This window comes from Oreochromis aureus, linkage group 14, assembly GCF_013358895.1.
Source record: "Oreochromis aureus strain Israel breed Guangdong linkage group 14, ZZ_aureus, whole genome shotgun sequence".
Classification (NCBI taxonomy): domain Eukaryota; kingdom Metazoa; phylum Chordata; class Actinopteri; order Cichliformes; family Cichlidae; genus Oreochromis; species Oreochromis aureus.
Window position 1 is genome coordinate 11,073,168 of NC_052955.1, and position 17,673 is coordinate 11,090,840.

Sequence of the window (17,673 nt, forward strand, 5' to 3'; positions counted from 1 at the left end):
GTGTGTCTAAGCCTTTAATTAGGTAACCCTACCTCTCCCATGCTGCTGTGATCACAATTGTGGACCTGGTGGGAGAGGAGATCTTTAAACCTGACCAAGCTACTTTGTTGTGAGCTTTCTTCTGGCTCACAGGGCAGAGGTTAGTCTATCGATGAGCTGATCAGAGTGGCCGAGGAAAACACCGAGCACTGTGGCATCCAGCCCAATAGGAGGCAGACTATGTACCAAAGACCACAGCAGAGATATTTATAGGAGTTTGATCGAGGCTGCTGTTCAGTGGGCCTGTCGTCAACACAAGACTCAGGCTGCATGCAGAGGATTTGGCCTGATTAATAGCAGCTCCCACTGGGAGATGTACATCATACTTTATTCTGTCCCTCGCTGAGATTTTGTATTCTGTACATGAGCCGAAGTGAAGATCTCACAACAACAGGCAAATATTTATTATCACAGGTTTTGGTTATTATAACTCTAACTGCACACACAAAGCCGGCGGGAAAGTTCCTCTCATTCACTCTGTTTTGGCACCAGTTCCAAGTCTCCTTCCAGACCCTTTACATGGGTTATTAGCAGCGCTGCTCTGGGGACCACCATTGCATTCAAGACCTTTCTGCACATAAATCACGGCTAAGGACAAACTTAACCAGCTGAGAAAAAATAACACATCAACTTTTTTAAAATTCTGTGCACTACAATGTGAAACAATGTTTAAATTCCTCTGCCATTCACTAGCAAACTAATTAACAAACATACTGCATAAACATTTTCCCCATGCCCACTGTAGTGTGTTTTTTTTCTAATTCTTAAACCTTATAGATTTTGTATTCTCATAACTTAATGAATAGCTGAACAAACCATCTCAGGACTACATTCTCACGTGGCTTAGATTAGCTATTTTACAATCAATGTATAAATAGAGCTGGTGACTTGGCCAATTCTGTGTTTCTTCCATCAATCAAAAGGATATTTTACTTGACATATTTATAAGACCAGAGGAGCTGTAACAGACTGACAAACACATGTGTAAGACAATAATTCACTGATTAAGTTAGTAATGAGAGCAGAGCGCATTGAAAGAAAAATAGCCCCAGGCGCCACTTTCACAATGTCGTCATTGTTCGCTGACAATCTCACCACAGAAAGTGTGAAAATCTCCCCATCCATACAGAACAGCATTCTTCTCAGAAACTGTCCCGCTCTAAAAGAGATTAGCTTTGAAGGCCAGTATCTTTAATACTGCGTGACTCGCTATAGTTCTAATATTTTTTTGCTCAATCAGCTTCAATGATAAAGACATTTCATAATGACATTGTAGGAAATGACTTCACATTGAACTGTTTTTTAAATCCAGTTTTAATTAAACTGGTTTTATCATGCATTTACACATGACCACACATTTAGAAGAAAAACTTCAATTCAAAGAATATTTATATTAATTTCATTTCAGCCTTATATGCCCCTTTACTTTTCAGGCTTAGCAATATTGCCCTACTTTGAGTTTTGATTCAGGGCAACAGCAATGCCCACTGAACCCACAGGCTAAACGACTGCCCCCCATAATACTGTTGTCTTTAGTACTATAGCGGCATCTTACTACCTATACATCGTTTACTCTACTTTGGCCTGCTCAGACCTACAATTACCCAGCTTTTCTTTCCATTCCTGTGCCCACATCTGTAATTAGAAGCATGTCATTTCCGGGCGTGGGACTGTGGCCTGCTAGTCTTTAATTAGCTGGACTACTCAGTGGCCACAACCTCGATGGCCTCCTTATGTCCTGGTCTGAGTAAAACTCATGAAATTCAAGGATAAATGGAAATGATTCTAGGAACTTGGGTTTAGGCATCAGCCATCGTTGGATTTAACGTTGCATTAGCTCAAGGAGTCATATGATTTAAGTTATATGCTATTCACCTGGTGTTACACTTGGAAAAAAAATTGGTTTCTAACTCTGTGGAGGTGGTTTTTCTTTGCAGTTTAAGGTTTTTCTGCACCTTTCTAACTCTTACAATATGTGGGCTTACAGTAATGTATGAAAAGAGGGTCAGGGCTTTGCTTCTCTTCTTCTCCACACAGCAGGGAACTGGCCCGAGGTTAAGACATTTAATTTCCACTCAGGACAGGAGAGGTTTTAGAATTTCAAATATGACCCTCGCTCAGGAGAACAGCTTATTGAACTGGTGCATCAATGCTGTTCCCTTTCATTAACTAAGCTTTCATCAGGGAGAGAGAAATAATGAAAAAAGGCAATAAGAGAAGTAGATTTATTGACGGGTTTATTGGCAGGTGTGCCTAATCTTGCTTCTCGAACCAATCTAAAGATCGCTGTCTTGTGGAGAAAAGCAAGAAATAATTGCAAAGGGTAGCCATGTGAGGATGAAGTATCTTTTTTTAACATGTGGGGGTTGGCAGAGGAATAGAATTGCCTTGTCTCCTTAAATCTCGGCTGTGCAGACTGCTGGTAGTGACATTAATATGACTGACCTCACTGGAGAATTCTTTCTCCCCCTCTATCCTTTTCACCACAATTGCCCCCAGCCCCAAATCCCAACCTGTTCTGCATCATTGGTGAGGCACCTCCATGACCAACATACTCACTGCCCTTCCATCCAACACCACTAAGCTCCCCCCTCCTTCCCTCCCGTCTTGTCTCACCCGACTCTCAGCATTCCCCCTTAGTTTGCCGTTAAATGGTCTCTGTGTTCCTCTGATTCTCAGGAGGGTTTGGGGGGTGATCTCAGCCCCCAATTCCTCTGAATGGTTTCTTTCTGAATGTTCATACTCTGTGACCAGCTGCTTTATATTCCAACTGTGTTAATAAGACATCCAGTAGAGACGGCCACTGGAGGCACTGAGATATTCCATATTTTCACAAATACTATTGTACGTCTTAAAATGTGAAGGAAGACAGGCCTCCGGAGTAATGCCACTTGTATAGGGCAAATGAAATCGACTACAGCCGAGCTCCCTTGTGCTCTCTACAGCTGTTATGGATTTTTGCGTTTTGTTTTATTAGAAATCAATCAGCTAATTGAGAGAGAATAGCTGAAAGTGATGACCATGTGGTGCTAAAGCTGAAGACCATTATTGCACCGTAGCTGGGCTAAACTGCATTTAAATCAGGCAGCACAATAACACAAAATGGAAATGAATTCAGAATAGCTGTCCAAGGGGCCATGAATAATATATTTGTAGGACTATAGGAGTATTTTGTCTTACCGTGGACAGTGAGCGTAGCTGATGCCTCTGCCTTGCCCACCATATTCTCTGCCACACATGTGTAGGAGCCCACATCAGCAGAGACCAGACGACGGATCTTCAGGGTGTGGTCCTCACGAATTTCATACCTAGGTTAAAACAGGTCCTCATATATCACATGTTGTCAAAAACACAAAAACGGTTGCAGACAAAGACAAAAGCGAGGGTGGATCAAACAAAGACAGGGAGTGTGTGACTTATGCAGGTATTGTGGGATGAAAGGGGACCAGTTGATGAGTCATACCTTCCTTTCGGCAGGTCACCATCATCTTTCCTCCAGCGGACAGTGGGAACTGGATCGCCACGGGCCTCACACCTGAACTCTACGCTTTGGTCCACTAACACCACCTGACTACTCGGGCGACGGACAAAGCTGGGACGCTCTGCAGAGATGAAAAAGAGGACGTAAATGAACACACAGCAGTCCTTCAATCATGTTTTTTTAATAGGGCTAAAGCTTTGATTCCATAAAAAAAAAAAATCTCAGATCTCACTTCCGTCCAAATAAAAAAATATACTAAAAATAAATCACAGTGAAAAAAGCCAAGTTTTAAAAAAAAGAAAAAGAAAAGAAAAGGCAAAAACAGTCATTTTGTATTTATTTAAACCGAGCTGTCAGTGTTCATGCTAATATAATCTCTCATTATTATTCAGTTTCTAGTACGTGTCAGTTCACTAAATGAGTTTTCTGATTTGCTTTCCTCTGCTGTTCACCATTTTCTCTCTTTTTAGTGCAACTTCCCTTTACTTTGCCCTACTTTACAAGATAAGCACCACCACAAAGATTAAATGAGCTTAGACTTTAGAAAGTCAAATTGCTCAGGAAATAGATTTAGAGCACCTGCATGTTTTAATAAAAAAAAAAATATTGATGTTTGGTGCTAAAGTATTTTTATTTGTAAATTCATCATAGAGCCAAGCTATAGCAATATTTGAATCCCACCCCAACTAAGATAGACACCTATAAGACAAAATCCAGTATACTATAGAAGCCAGATGGTATATACTACTCTCGGTCCGACTCTCTCTGCTCAACAAGTCACAAAAGTTTAAAAAAAAAAATTATATTAGTAATTTATAATATCATAACGAGCTTGTAGAAAAATAAGAAACATCTCTCACATCTCTGAGCTTGTCTTAACACATTCCATCAGATGGGACATGGTGAATGGACTGGTTCTTATATAGTGCTCTTCTACTCGAGCAGGCAATGCACTTTTTATACAGGTCTCATTCAGCTTCTATCCAACATTCACATACACACCCCGATGAATGCATTTGAGTAACTCGGGGTTCATTATCCTGCCCAAGGATACTTTGGCAAGCAGACTGGAACATCCAGGGATGAAACCACCAACATTCCAATTAGTAGATGACCTGCTGTACCTCCTGAACCACAGCCACATACCATGGTTAGTTGTAAGGACAACTAAGATGAAGAATTTCTTGATTATGACACTCAGAAAAGTAGAAGGAGTAGCCCTTGTGTATTCTCAATTTATTTCACTGTAATTTTCTTAGCCTGACAAAAGGTTTCTGGGGAAAGGAAATAAAGGAAGTGAAGAAGATGATGCTAAAAATCAGGAGTCTGGACAGGTTCTGTGCTTAGGCCAGAGAGAATCAGGGTCAGAGGTCAGTGACGGTGAAACAAGATGCAGCTGGGAAGCTGCAGAGAACAACCTGAGATTCATAATGAAGTGTGAGATTGGAGGTAATCTCACACTTCATTTGATAAAGGTCAGTGACACCATTTAGTAACTTGGGAGGGAGACGATCATAGCTTAACATCTGGATTTTGTTTTTATTCTGTAGGCCAAAAAAAAGAAAAGAAAAAAGTGTGTGGCTGTTGCATGTTTTGAGGGTAGCATTAGAAGCAGAAAAAAAGACAAAAATCTGAGGTACATACCAAGCACTGTAAGTTCAGCTATTTCGCTTTCACGTTCTCCAACCATATTTGTGCCGACGCACACATACTTCCCAGCATCGCTTTTCCGGGCATTTGTAATCATCAGTTTCCCTCCACGTATCTGTGAAAGCAGAAGAGAAGGTGATAGGCAATATTAGTCTGAGAGACACTTGGGACTGGTTGTTGACACACAGAAAACAGCAAAGCCCAAACATTAGGAAACATTTCCTGATTGCACTCAAGAATTCCAGCGAGCATTTATGTACCAAAAGCCCATTACAACACCGTGATAAAATGCACTCACAAACATATAATGGCTTGATGGGAGAGAGGCTTTTCATTGGGTTTTTGCTTTGAGCTTATGGAGACACAGTCCAACCGGATGACTTTAGTCTATAGTTGTTTTATGCTGTTTGCAGTCACATTCAACTTGACTCTAAGCCACTATCAGCTGGCCTGTTTCTCCTCAGGGTATGCCAAGTTAAAGAATACTTTTCAAATCCAGCAGAACCACAGCTCCCTGAGGTAACACCTGAGGCATTTTCTATTTATTTTTAATGTATGTGCATACAACTACAAGTGAGAGCAAGTGGACGTTCATTCAAGCACACATGAACTGCATACACGTATACACAACCACACACACACACAGAGGAGAAAATGTGTGTTTGTCCAGGTGAATGTCATGTCTGTTATTTCCCAGGGCTTTGATTACAGGCCAGAGGGGATGCTTTGTTCTCAGGCAGTCGGAAAAGCAGTCCCGGTCCCAGCACAGGCCCCTCAGCCCTTCTCTCTGCTGACAACCATGCCAGTCAGCAGAGATGCAGACAATAGCACGGTGCACGGTGATCTCTGTGCCCCGATAAAGCTTAAGGTTTTAAATGCACACATCAGCCTGCAAGACCAGGACCACCCCCTGCAAGCATGTAATGGATAGCTTCATTAGGGAACACCTGACACACAGTATTGCAACAATCTGCTTCAGCCATGACCACCGTGTTAAGCCCAGTTACACATGTAGTCACATGGTGCTAGGGCATCTCATTGCACTTCACATACTCAAACAGTGTGTTTTCATCTGTTTTTGCAAAGTAGTTGCAATAAGTTTAATTTTCTTGAAGGACAACTTTGGACAGCAGAAACATTCTTCTGGTTCTGCGGCATTCCTCGGCCCTTCACCCCTGATTAATATTCATGGTAAAGCAGGAGGCAGAGGGACTTGAAGAGGCTTGGAAGCCTGGCTTATTTAGGGCACCCTGTGGTGCTGGAGGGGCTTGAAGTATCATTATGTTACTGTTTGTTTGAGGAAAGGCTTAACAGCTAAAACACTGTGACGCTCACAAAGGCCCAAGGTCAGGGCAGACCATGCAGCAGAGAAAGAGGGGGTGTACTGTTGGTTCCACAGGGCTTTGACATGAGGAACCACTTAAGGCCCCTGTTCCCTCTATCCATATCCTTACCTCTGTGAGTCTGTGGCAGTTTCCCATTCTCTGAAGGCATATTTGGAGTGCCAGAGCAGCAGGGACTCTGAGAGCTGGCTAAAGTAAATGAATGCAGCAGCGGTCCTCTTTTTTCTGCATGCATATCCTCTCAACACAACACAGTGCAGCACACTGGCTGCTGAAAGCCCCAACAATCTGACCATTATCCCTGCAGTAGAGGGAGATGGCTCTATCCTGTTGCCTTTTGTCTCATGTCATTTGGCAATGCTGATAATGCAAAAGCCCCCATTCAGCACCAACTCTGTTGGTATTCACACAGCAGTTCATTTTCCAGGCCGATAATTAGCCACAACTACAGCACAAAACGAGAAGGACAATGTGCTGCATTTTGGCCATTTATGATGCTGCCGACAGACTCTCTCTCTAACGAGACAATGGTCTAGGCTTAAATACTGGCATTTTCTCTTTTTCTATTTAGTTGTCCCTCCCTTATTGTTCCTGGAAGACCATTTAGACAGAGTTGAGAGGGATGTGGCCAGCTGCTGCTAGTGGCACAGCAGCAGGGTAACTTACTTTTTATGGCTCTGTGGGAAACCTTTCGCATGAAGTCATGAATATATGTGAAATGACACACAAAGTAGGGACGTATACAATATCAGGCAGGTGGTTTTAATGCCGTGCTGGATCCATGTGTGTCACGGCACACAGTGTGCAGTAGGTGTTTACGTATAGCTGGCTAAAATAGATAGCACATAGAAGAATTCCCTGCGCTCTCTCTTCCTTTCTGGAGTTCATTCCCTCCTTTTTAAGCTATAGCCAGTAAATCCAAGCCATCCCAAACCCAGTATAAAGTGCAGTGCAGAGAGAAAATCCCCACTGCAGGTGGTTTGGGACCTTGCTCTGATCAACAGTGATCACCAAGGAGACTGCACGTTTAAGCATGCTGCATGGCGGGAGAAGCGGATTGAAACCAACATAACAATGCAGACTGGATAGGGTGGGGTTTGACGAGCTCAGCTGTTCATCACATTAAAAAGACCTCTGCTTCTCCCTCTATGGTCATTCATTGCAACCAAATTTACTATACCATAAACAAGCTTGCCGTACGATTTTTCTATTTCTAATACAACTTGATCTGTTAACATCTGTCACCACAGTTGATTACACATATTCCGATTGCCATTCATGACGTCTGGCGCTACTTTTAAAGTGGTCATTTGGGAACACTCAATCTGTACGGTTTTGTACTTGACAGGAAGTTTACAGTGAGCAACACCAGCTGGTCCAGACTGTTTTTAGTTCCACAGAAGGCCCAACATTGCTCCAAGCTACAAGGACAGAACTCTGAGTCATTAAGCATAATATAATAAGAATAAGTCATAGCTTCCACTATTCTGGGTGTAAAATCAGTATTATTGCAGAAACAGGAACAGTTTATTTGTGTTGTTCTTAAATGAGCACAAACATAATTGGGTGGAAGAATGTGTATGTGAGGCATGCATGACACTGAGATGAAACAGGACTGCTTTATCTTCAAAGAATGAGGTAGTCCATTAGATAATAACCAAAACTGAAAGGGTAAAGGATGACAGAGATTAACATTCCTTTTATTTTACAGAAGATCAAATGTTCAACATGAATAGTTTTGATGTCGGTTTAGGAGAGAACACTATCTGTGATGCAACAGTGGGCAAAGATAGCTGCTGTGCATACAATAGCCAGATATGCACTATATGAATGTGCAAATACTACACTAGATTCCTCCAGTCAACAAAGTCCACTGCGTAGTGAAATTTTCGTGCTCCTCAATGACAACTGACTAAACTCAGAGACAGATATGATTTAATTCTCTTTAAACCAGATTATGCGCTTGTTTCTTTCAATTATGCTGTGCACCGTCCAGATTTCCTGAATGTGCAGCTTAGGAAAAAAAAACTGAGAAAGAACAGCTACACTGTTAAGGAGCTTGGGGCTCAATATATCCAACCTCAACTCACCCTCGCTGTGCAAAACTGTGTTTAGTCATGAACAGCTCTCCGCTAAAGATAGCCAGCAGCGATAAATCACAATTCTGACCTGCCCAGAAAGTTTTATTATATTGTGCACAAGTAGCCCAGGCTGGTTTTTCAGCAACAGACTGCAGGCACACTGAGTGGAACATCTTTATTAGTAGCTTATATTTATTATCTGGGCAAGATTAGATTTTCCACGACTGTACAGTGAAGTTCAGTACATTGTCAGCACTTGGGGGGCCAAACTCTTTGATTGCTTAAAAATTGTACAATGTGCAGCCAGAATCTTAAAATCCATCTAGTCAGACTGTTAAAATGTGATCCAGGCGCACTACTAACTACTGCCTACTCACTACCTGCTTGTGTTAGCCAACTGCTGAGTTTGACTTACTTCTAACGAGCGCAGTATAATTAAACCCAAGTAAAAATCTCCTGCTCAAGAAGAATTACTACAGACACACACTTTTGCTACAGAGTGTTTAAGCTAGGGATAATCAGGAAACATCTTCAGTAAGCAAGCATGTAGAGCTGACTGATACTGTTGTGCTGGCCTGGGTGCTATTTTAATTAAACTGAATAACTGGTGGTTTGGTTGTAAATGCAGATAGTTGTTTTGATTCTGCAGTCATTCCTGCTGCTGCTGAGTGCAACTTTCTTCGATTCCAGTCAGCTCATTTCTTCCTCCTGATCTACACTTCTCCTGGTTGATTTCACCAGCAGGCCATCCCTAATCAATGCAATGCTGCTGGCTAATGGAGCAAGACTAATTCCATACCTCAGTTATTAAGTGTAGAAGGCATCAAGATTGGGTATTTTGGGTTTGGGAATTGCTATTTGTGAATAATGAGCCGAACAAATCAATCTTTCAACAAACGGTGAGGTGGTGGTAATGACTTGACCTACAGTACTAGGTCATTCTCTCTCGTAGATTTAAACAGACCATCTTTTTATACAAAGCAGTCTCTAAGCTTCAGTACATGTCAGCGATAACAGTTACTTACAGTAATTCTCTCATCTCTGTCGTCAATATTCACTCCATCTTTTTTCCATGATATGGTGGGTTCAGGATGTCCACGAGGAGGCTGACACTCCAGGACTGCCGGCTCTCCCGCTGCCACAATCACATCTGCAGGATTTTGTCTGAAGTCGTCACGTAGAACTACAAGAAAACACACAAAAAAGAGAAACATTTAATGAAATGCTAAAATGTATCCCTCTGGGGACGGTATGAAAAAGGAAGAACGAAAGAAGCACGCTACTGAGGTGTTTTAAAAAAACCAAAAAAACCCCAACACTTTAAGTCAAGTTGCCTTAACACGCATAACTGGCTCTGCATCAAATGACAAAATGTTGAACATATCTCACTTCTGATTTACTCCATGCAGAGGATCAGTGTGTACTAAAGAGTCTGTCTGTTATTGCATCTTCATCTCTCCTTGACCTTTCATATTTAGATATTCTGAATTCAGGCACCCATTCTATTTTAACATGCTTGAAAGCCTACCGTAGATCCAATCTGCCACTCTTGTCTTTTTGATTTTCCCTGCTGGAGTGCTTTAAAATAGATGACACAGCCATGGATTTTCATGTTTTTGGATACACGAGTTCCACTTTGTCATTTAATTATTTTTGGTGGAGAGTAATTTGATAACGAATAGATGTGGAGCTTTTAAAATATGAACTGAGTAGTTCTGTATACATGGCTGCACCTAAAAATCATTAGTCTTTGCCTCCCTGCCTAATCAGACTAGTAGATTAATATCATTAAAAAGTGGACGTCGCAACAAAGTAGATCAATGCAAATCCACTTTCTGAGGGGCAGACAAACTTCATATCAATGAGCTCATAATGTGCAGTGTTAAAGATAAACTGGAGGAGAGAAGGTTATGAAAAAGCAACAAGCTCCTTTTGGTAGACAGTGAGCCAGTAATCATGTTTCCAGCTCCAACGCATATATACATATAAAATATATAAAAACAGTGTCTGTATCCTGAAATTCAGGCCACACACCGAGTAGGGAAGATGAAGGCACAGATCAAGGCACTGTGTGCGTGTGCATTGCTATCTGTAGGTAAAACCTGAAAATTATGTGCAAGTTGTTCTTTCTGCATTTTGAGGATAAAAGTTGCACTTTAGCCATCTTTTTGTCTCAGGCTCCTTAGCTTGCTCTAAAGTCACCTCAGTCACAGATCAAAGTCAGGCTCACCGAAGGACCCCTCACCTACTGACAGCCTACAAATTCCTGACTAAACCCTTTAAGCACTTAATTGGTCATTGGCAAGCCCAGATACTGCTCTCTGTTTCTTGTAACACTGAGTATTCAGTCCATTAAAAGGAACTTTGTTTTAGAGGGAGATGGCCTGTAATGGCTTCCACAGTCCTGTTGCCTAATCACACCCACGCCTCCCCAGAAGCATCTAAATTCCAAAGCATGCGGCAGCATTTATCAGAAACAAAGCAAAAGGATTCACTGGATATTTTGTGAGTTATTTGCCATTGCACCATCAAGAGAAGGCATGGGTCCACAGATCTATTCACACTGTGCTGTATACAGTTGAAAGGCAATTACATGTGTAACTCCCTAAATTTTCAGCCTCTCACTCTAATTCATCTCACACTCAGCAGTGCAGCTGTGTGCTGAGTTCATGCTGTATGGTTAATAGCAGATCGAGTCATTCAGGAATGTAAACACCAAACATCCGATCCATTAGAGCACCAGCTCCATCTGAAGAAACTGTCTCTGTTTGTATCAGCAAATCCAGCTTGTCCTTAAGAGGATTATTGTAAAAGTCAACCTAATGTACCAAGGTATAAATATGCTGCATCAGTTGGAGACAGTGATTGATATTGATCAAGAATATGTACATTGAAGATATGAGGGAAATCATATTTTTCCTTTGAGGTAAATACAGTCTTTCAGTGCCAGGGAGTGTGAGTTCAGTAACGTTTAACTGTGACCTTAATTGCACACAGTCTTCTCTCACTGTGTCTCTACTTTCCCTGCTGGGCTCACTGTATCTCTTTTAGCTAATATTCACAGGCATCTGTCCCTCTGGAAAATAAAGAATGATATGCTCGGAGGAAAAGAGGGAAAAACGATGCTATATTGACTTGTTGGAGGCCCGAGGGAAAGCTGGCATCATTCAGTGTTTACACCAACAGTGCACTGACCCCCCCTTCAACAGCACTCACTCCCCCACCTCACGGCCTTTCTCCACCTCCAAACCAACACCTCTTTGTTATAAACACAGCTGAGTGCAGCACAGCAGACAACGCTGAACATCTGCGTAGTGGAAAACAAAATCCTCTGGGATTGAGGAGGAGTGAGCAAGAGGGAGACAGAGGCAGCCAGACAGTCTGTGAGATCGACAGACAGAACGAAATCTGGATGGGGTACAAAGCCCCAACTCTTTCCCCAGAAGCCCCATCAGAGCTGGGGCTGTGGCAGAATCATTTTGCCTGCCCCCCAACTCATGTAAATAAAAGATCCAGTATTGCTCCTTCCTGTATTCACATATATCCCTGCTCGCTCCTGTTTTGGGACCCAGAATTCTGGGGGGAAAAAAAAGTGATGCAAGGCTCTCACACTACGTGCTGTCCTGTAAGTGTGTGCGGTGCAGTCTGTATCTGTGTTTGGGATAATGAGCCTACTCTACCATTCTGTCTCTCTAGTGAGCCTGCAGCTGTCCCCTTGCAGATAATATTTCCTGGGCTATTAACAGAGGGGCCAAACTCAGTGTGTGTGTGTGTGTGTGTGTGTGTGTGTGTGTGTGTGGGTGTGAGAGCAAGAGCGAGAGAGAGAGAGGAGTGTATGCGTGTACAGAGAGATTTTCAGTTTGTAGCTTAATATGTGGAAATGAGCCAAAGTCACAGGTCCCAGCATGAAGACGCCTCTTTGTCCGTCCTGGATTTGCACAAATATGCTGATGATGGGATGGAACAGAGTGGATATCCGGACCTGGACAGATATCAATACGCTTTGTCAAGGTAAAGGGATGCATTCTGCCCTGCATTTCCTCTTTTCAGGAGTGGAAGAACAAAACATGTTTTACCTCACCTGGCTGACATGGCTTGCTACAAGACAAATAGCTGACTATGCATAAAAAAGGAAAAAAAAAATCATTCATCAAAGCAGAGTCTTAGCTTGTAGTGGCAAACATCTGTTGGGCTATATTGTACTGTATAATAAATCTGTCTCCAGGTCCACAGTAGCAAATTGGAGCTGTGTTGAAGCTAATGCAATTAGCTGCCATCATTTCTTGCATTCAAACCCCCCTTTAAAGGTCAGCTGAGATGGCTGCTCTCAGTTCTGAAAACTAACAGGTTCATCACCCCCACAAGCTATCCCCTGTCCACCCACACAAATGCACACACACACACACACACACACACACACACACACGCGCGCTCATTCACACACATAAACACACACTCTTTTCCTCAGGAAATTGAAAACAGATGTTTAAATGTCAAATTAAAATGAGATTCCCGTGCTGCCCTCCAACATTAATGAAAATGAAGACTTAATGCCACACACCAGTCTGGGTGGGAAGATCAGATGAGCTTTGTTCTGAGGAAATTAAACCAAGTAAAACAAGCTCTTCACAAATCTTTAGAGGGATACAAAAAACAGACCCACCAGGGAATTAAAGGTTTATCAGAAGGCACCCGCACTCAATCCCACAGAGACACAGAGCACAGCGTGGGTCTCGCCTTTGGCTTTGGCTTTTTCTTCAAAACAGAATGGACATGGCTATCTCCACAACGGAAGCAGAGGGAATGACAGGAGAGGAGAAAGTGAATTAATGAGAGGAAGAAGAAAAGTAGAAACAAAAGGAAGAAGAGACTCTGCTCAATGTATAATGCAAGACTGCTTCCTTTTTATCCGTCCTGGTTTCCTGAAGGTAGTTCAAGTTCACAAGCTGCAACATTGTCGGGCTATCAGGGGCCAAATATCATCAAATGCTACCTGAGGATATTAGACAGAGATGGATGTGCAGCGCAGCGAACACCAAGAAAAATATCAAATGGCTAAGCAGCCCCAGATGTTACTGGTTAAATGTGACTGCTTAAATCCTCAGCTGTAGCAGAAATGCATAGTTTTTTTTATTTTGCACTGCAGGAGTATTTACTATTAAAGTGTCTCTATGATTCAACGTGATTGAGATGTTAAAGTCTTTGTACATGCAAAATATGTACATAAGAAATGTTTAAAAGCATAGAAATATTAAATAATAGTTTACATGTAAAGAAAGAAAACATCCACTAAATCTCCTCTTTTCTGGTCAAATAACAGATTTATGTGCATTAAACTAAAGCTTAGAGTGGCTGAGCTCCCCTCCAGTCCATTTCTACTGACTATTCAACATAAATCCTCTGCCCCATCATGAGTGTTGTTTACGCCATAAGCACAAACCTGGCCTAATCACAGTGTGGCTCTGTTGTATGCTTCCATACTGATGCTCTTCACCTTGCCTCCAGCTCTGTCCTGCGATACAGACAGCTCTCATTCGCTCACTCAATGCATCTCCAACTTTGTCTTTAAATTTCTCTCCCCCCTCTCAGCATTTGACCCCCTTATCTTACCTCTCTTTCGGCTCACACACATTGAGCGGCTTACATCAAAGACAGGCTTATAGCAATGGTGTGTTAACCCATGGCACTCTACTGCAAAGGCTGTTGCAGGTGGATAATTTGCCAGAGGCGTGCATACTGTGTGTCTCTGCTTGCACTGTATAAATCTGTTTTTTTGCTGGTGGGTGTGAAGATATAACAGGACTCCTGGTGCACTCTGGAGAATCACTGCCTCCCGCCTCCTTCTTGTTTCTTTGCTCCCCTCTGACCCCACCACCAGAGAGTAGAGACTGGACACAGCAGACGTGCCTCTCTTTCTGGATCTGACTGGCGTTCTTCTGCTCTGAGCTTATTTCCTCTTGCCCACCGTGCAGAAAGTCTTACTCGTCTGTCCAACAGCAGCCAAGCCACACTGAGCATGCACATAATGCTGTCTAGGACAGATGATTGCAGATACAAACTTCCAACTCATGAACATATATCCAAATACAAAGATAAAAACTGACAAACAGGGCAGCTGAAAAAAGTAGCTGACATCATTGTGAAGCCATCACAGATTTTCCACTTGTAAATGTTTTGTTCTTTAAAGAATTGATTCATAGCTTTCGCATTTATATTTAAATTCTGGGTTTATAAATCACATAGAAACCAATCAAAGCTCCCCAGACAACCGTGACATTCAGTATGAGGTCACATCTGCAGAGTCACATCGGTAAAAATGCTTGACAGCCTAAGTGCATGGTTGACCGTAAGATATCGCATGCACACCCGTAAATATGTCAACAAGAGCAGAAGGACTATTACCCCACTGGCCTTTAGGGTTTGCACCTGCACAGCCCGAACATCATGAGATCATCCTGCAGAATGTGATGTCATGTCACGGAGCAGAGACAGGATGTCCCGATTACTCCTACAAACAGAACTAGCTTGAACAAAAAAGTATGGGAGTCCTTTTGTAAATAAAGAAAACTCAGGCACGGCCCTCAACATGTATTCACAGCTTGTCTTACTTGTCTTTGGTATCAAGATACAAAGGAGGAATCACTGCGGTTTAACATTACTGGAAGATTTCTCAACAACTGGTTTGTTGAGGGTGACACAGACACATAAATACAAACCAAGCCATGTAGGGAAATATGCCAGCCTAGCCGATGTGTTTGTGCGTGTTGGATAAAGGCATTTTTATTACACTAGGCCAAGTGATTTCAGTAACTGACACTGGCAGGCAGGGCAGATGGCTTTGCGAACCCTCAGGTGACACACCAGAGGGCTTGTCCGAGCTTGCTCTGGCCCAGCGAAGCTGCCAATGCAGAGGGTTCAATCTCGGCACCTCACCCACTACACACTTTAACACGCACATGTAGGCCTCATGTGCAGCAGTATCCAACAGCAATTATGTCCGTACATAAAGAACACAAACATGTGCTCACACACAGGCACGCACACATGCACCACATAAAGGAAATTCTGCCCCACAGCCACACAGACAGAGAGGCCATTGAGTGCCTGTGTTTGTTTAAATGGTCATAAGTCTTCTCGTCAGGCTTGGAGAGCGAGATGGCGTTTGGCGAACATGGCAAAAGGCACAGAGGGCAGCAGGGAAGCAGGTTTATGTGAGTGACTGAGTGAGTGAGTGACTTGGCACCTCATAGTTCAATAAACAGTGCCTGTTTGATTGGAGTGCTGGGTGAGCAGGAGTTGGACTAAAATAAAGAGTGTTTCGAGTGCCGGGGCAGCAAAGCCAGGAATGTCAGAGAAAAAAGAAAAGAAAACTCGAGAACAACTCTTTTGGTCCAAAAATGTTGTGAAAAAGGAAAAAAAATACAAATCCAATAAAGTCCAGATAAGAACACCCACTGCCACAATGCAAGCTGTGAAATAAACATCTGTATAGGATTATCGCATCTTAATTTAATGACTGAAAAACATTGACAAGCTCCTTGTGGATTTGTGAGCTGACAGATCACTCACTGTCTACATATGAAAGTAATTTCAAGGCTGTTTGGAATCTCAGGGAGAGCCTGTTACCTGTTGTGGAAACTGCATCATATATTGTTGGTATTAAATGCACTCAAATCAGTATCAGTACTGGTCAAGCTTAAAAAAAATACCAAACACTTTTCCAAAGCATTATGCTGCTTCCAGCGGAATTCATGCTTTTTCCATTCATGGTGGTTTAGAAGTTTCACTATGCAGTAAAATAATAATGAGGGAGAACGATGGGAGAAACAAGTAAATGAATACACTTTATGAGCAGTGATTTACCTTCACTTCTAACAATAGATCACTTAATCACCACTACAGCAATTCTGTGCACACCTAACTAGTGGGTTCGTGATTTGTCCACCCTCACTGGACTGTGCTCTACTTATACGTCATCTGAGTAAAACTTGTACTTTGTATTCATAATCGTGTCTATAGGTGGAGCTTTGCATCCAGAGGAAGACGAGGAACTGAGAACTGGTGTAACCTAGCTCTCACCACTCACTGTATAGCCCCGAGCCTGTAGCTCTCTGCACACAGATAAAAAAAGAACAGGTGTAACACTATCGTCCACACAAGCAGGTACACCTGTACTGTGTGCTCGCTCATTCTTTGGCTCTTTCTCCCTCTCAAACACAACAGTGACATATTGCAGCCCTGCTTGTCATTTCTCTGAATTGAAGTCTTACTGTGGCTTCTAAATGCTTTCTATAAAAGCTGCAGAATGTAGAACCTAAAAGAATTCTCTAGATTTATTATTATTTATTATTAAGGAAAAGACATTGAAAAGACATTAAGCTTTTACATTTTTTAAATGTAATTCTTCAGCACTGTGAGCACCAAAAAACAAAATTCGGTTACTTTGTACTCATGGGTAGAGGCAGAAATCTCAAAGATGGATCTCAAAAGCTCAAACCAGATATATGCACAATGAGATACTACTTGATGTAAGTGAGAAAATGTGTTATTTTGCTGCTTGGGTGAACTGATCCTTTATAAACTCTTTTCTCTCTCTCTCTCTCTCTCTTTGCGTTTATAGTTTCACTCGCTGCTGTTCTTTCTTCTCACCCTGTGCTCAAGCTAGACTGTGCTAGTCTGAGTCTTCACAGTGTAATAGGATTTTACACAACACACAACTGGTGAGGATATGCAGATCACACATTTGTCACCATAGAATGCTCATTATAGTAAATCCCTTTACTTCGAGAAAAGCAGGCGTAAACATGCCAAGAGCCATGGAATATCTCTATCCACAAGTGCCTAAATCCCACTATGTGTCTAACACGGCTTAGTTCACATTGTGTCAGTTATGTTTTCTGACAATATCGCGCTGTGAGCTGCCCTCCTGTCTGTGTGGCCCCAGCAGCTAACCTTCTCCCAGCATCTGCAAAGATGAGAACCTTATTAAAACAATCTTCCCAATTAACATTCCTGGCACTTGGAGCCCCATCCCCCAAGGAGCAGGACCTCCTCAGCCTCTCCTCCTCCAGATCTGACC

General features: G+C 42.3%; 1 protein-coding gene and 1 long non-coding RNA gene across 5 annotated transcripts in view; one reads left to right on the forward strand and one right to left on the reverse strand.

Annotated features, from left to right (window-relative positions):
* LOC120432779 overlaps positions 1–3,624 on the forward strand; it is a 62,239-nt gene extending 58,615 nt beyond the window's left edge. The window contains exon 4 of one of the 2 annotated variants that reach the window (XR_005608095.1): positions 3,517–3,624. This is a non-coding gene — a long non-coding RNA (uncharacterized LOC120432779). The remainder of the gene's footprint in view (positions 1–3,516) is intronic. The other variant, XR_005608096.1, reaches the window with a different exon arrangement.
* robo1 (roundabout, axon guidance receptor, homolog 1 (Drosophila)) overlaps positions 1–17,673 on the reverse strand; it is a 195,432-nt gene that overhangs the window by 31,744 nt on the left and 146,015 nt on the right. For all 3 annotated transcript variants that reach the window (XM_039597947.1, XM_039597946.1, XM_031759446.2), the window contains exons 3-6: positions 9,620–9,777; positions 5,165–5,285; positions 3,503–3,641; positions 3,220–3,347 (exon numbers count right to left, since the gene is read on the reverse strand). In XM_039597947.1, the coding sequence (XP_039453881.1) occupies positions 3,220–3,347; positions 3,503–3,641; positions 5,165–5,285; positions 9,620–9,777 (546 nt within the window). The remainder of the gene's footprint in view (positions 1–3,219; positions 3,348–3,502; positions 3,642–5,164; positions 5,286–9,619; positions 9,778–17,673) is intronic.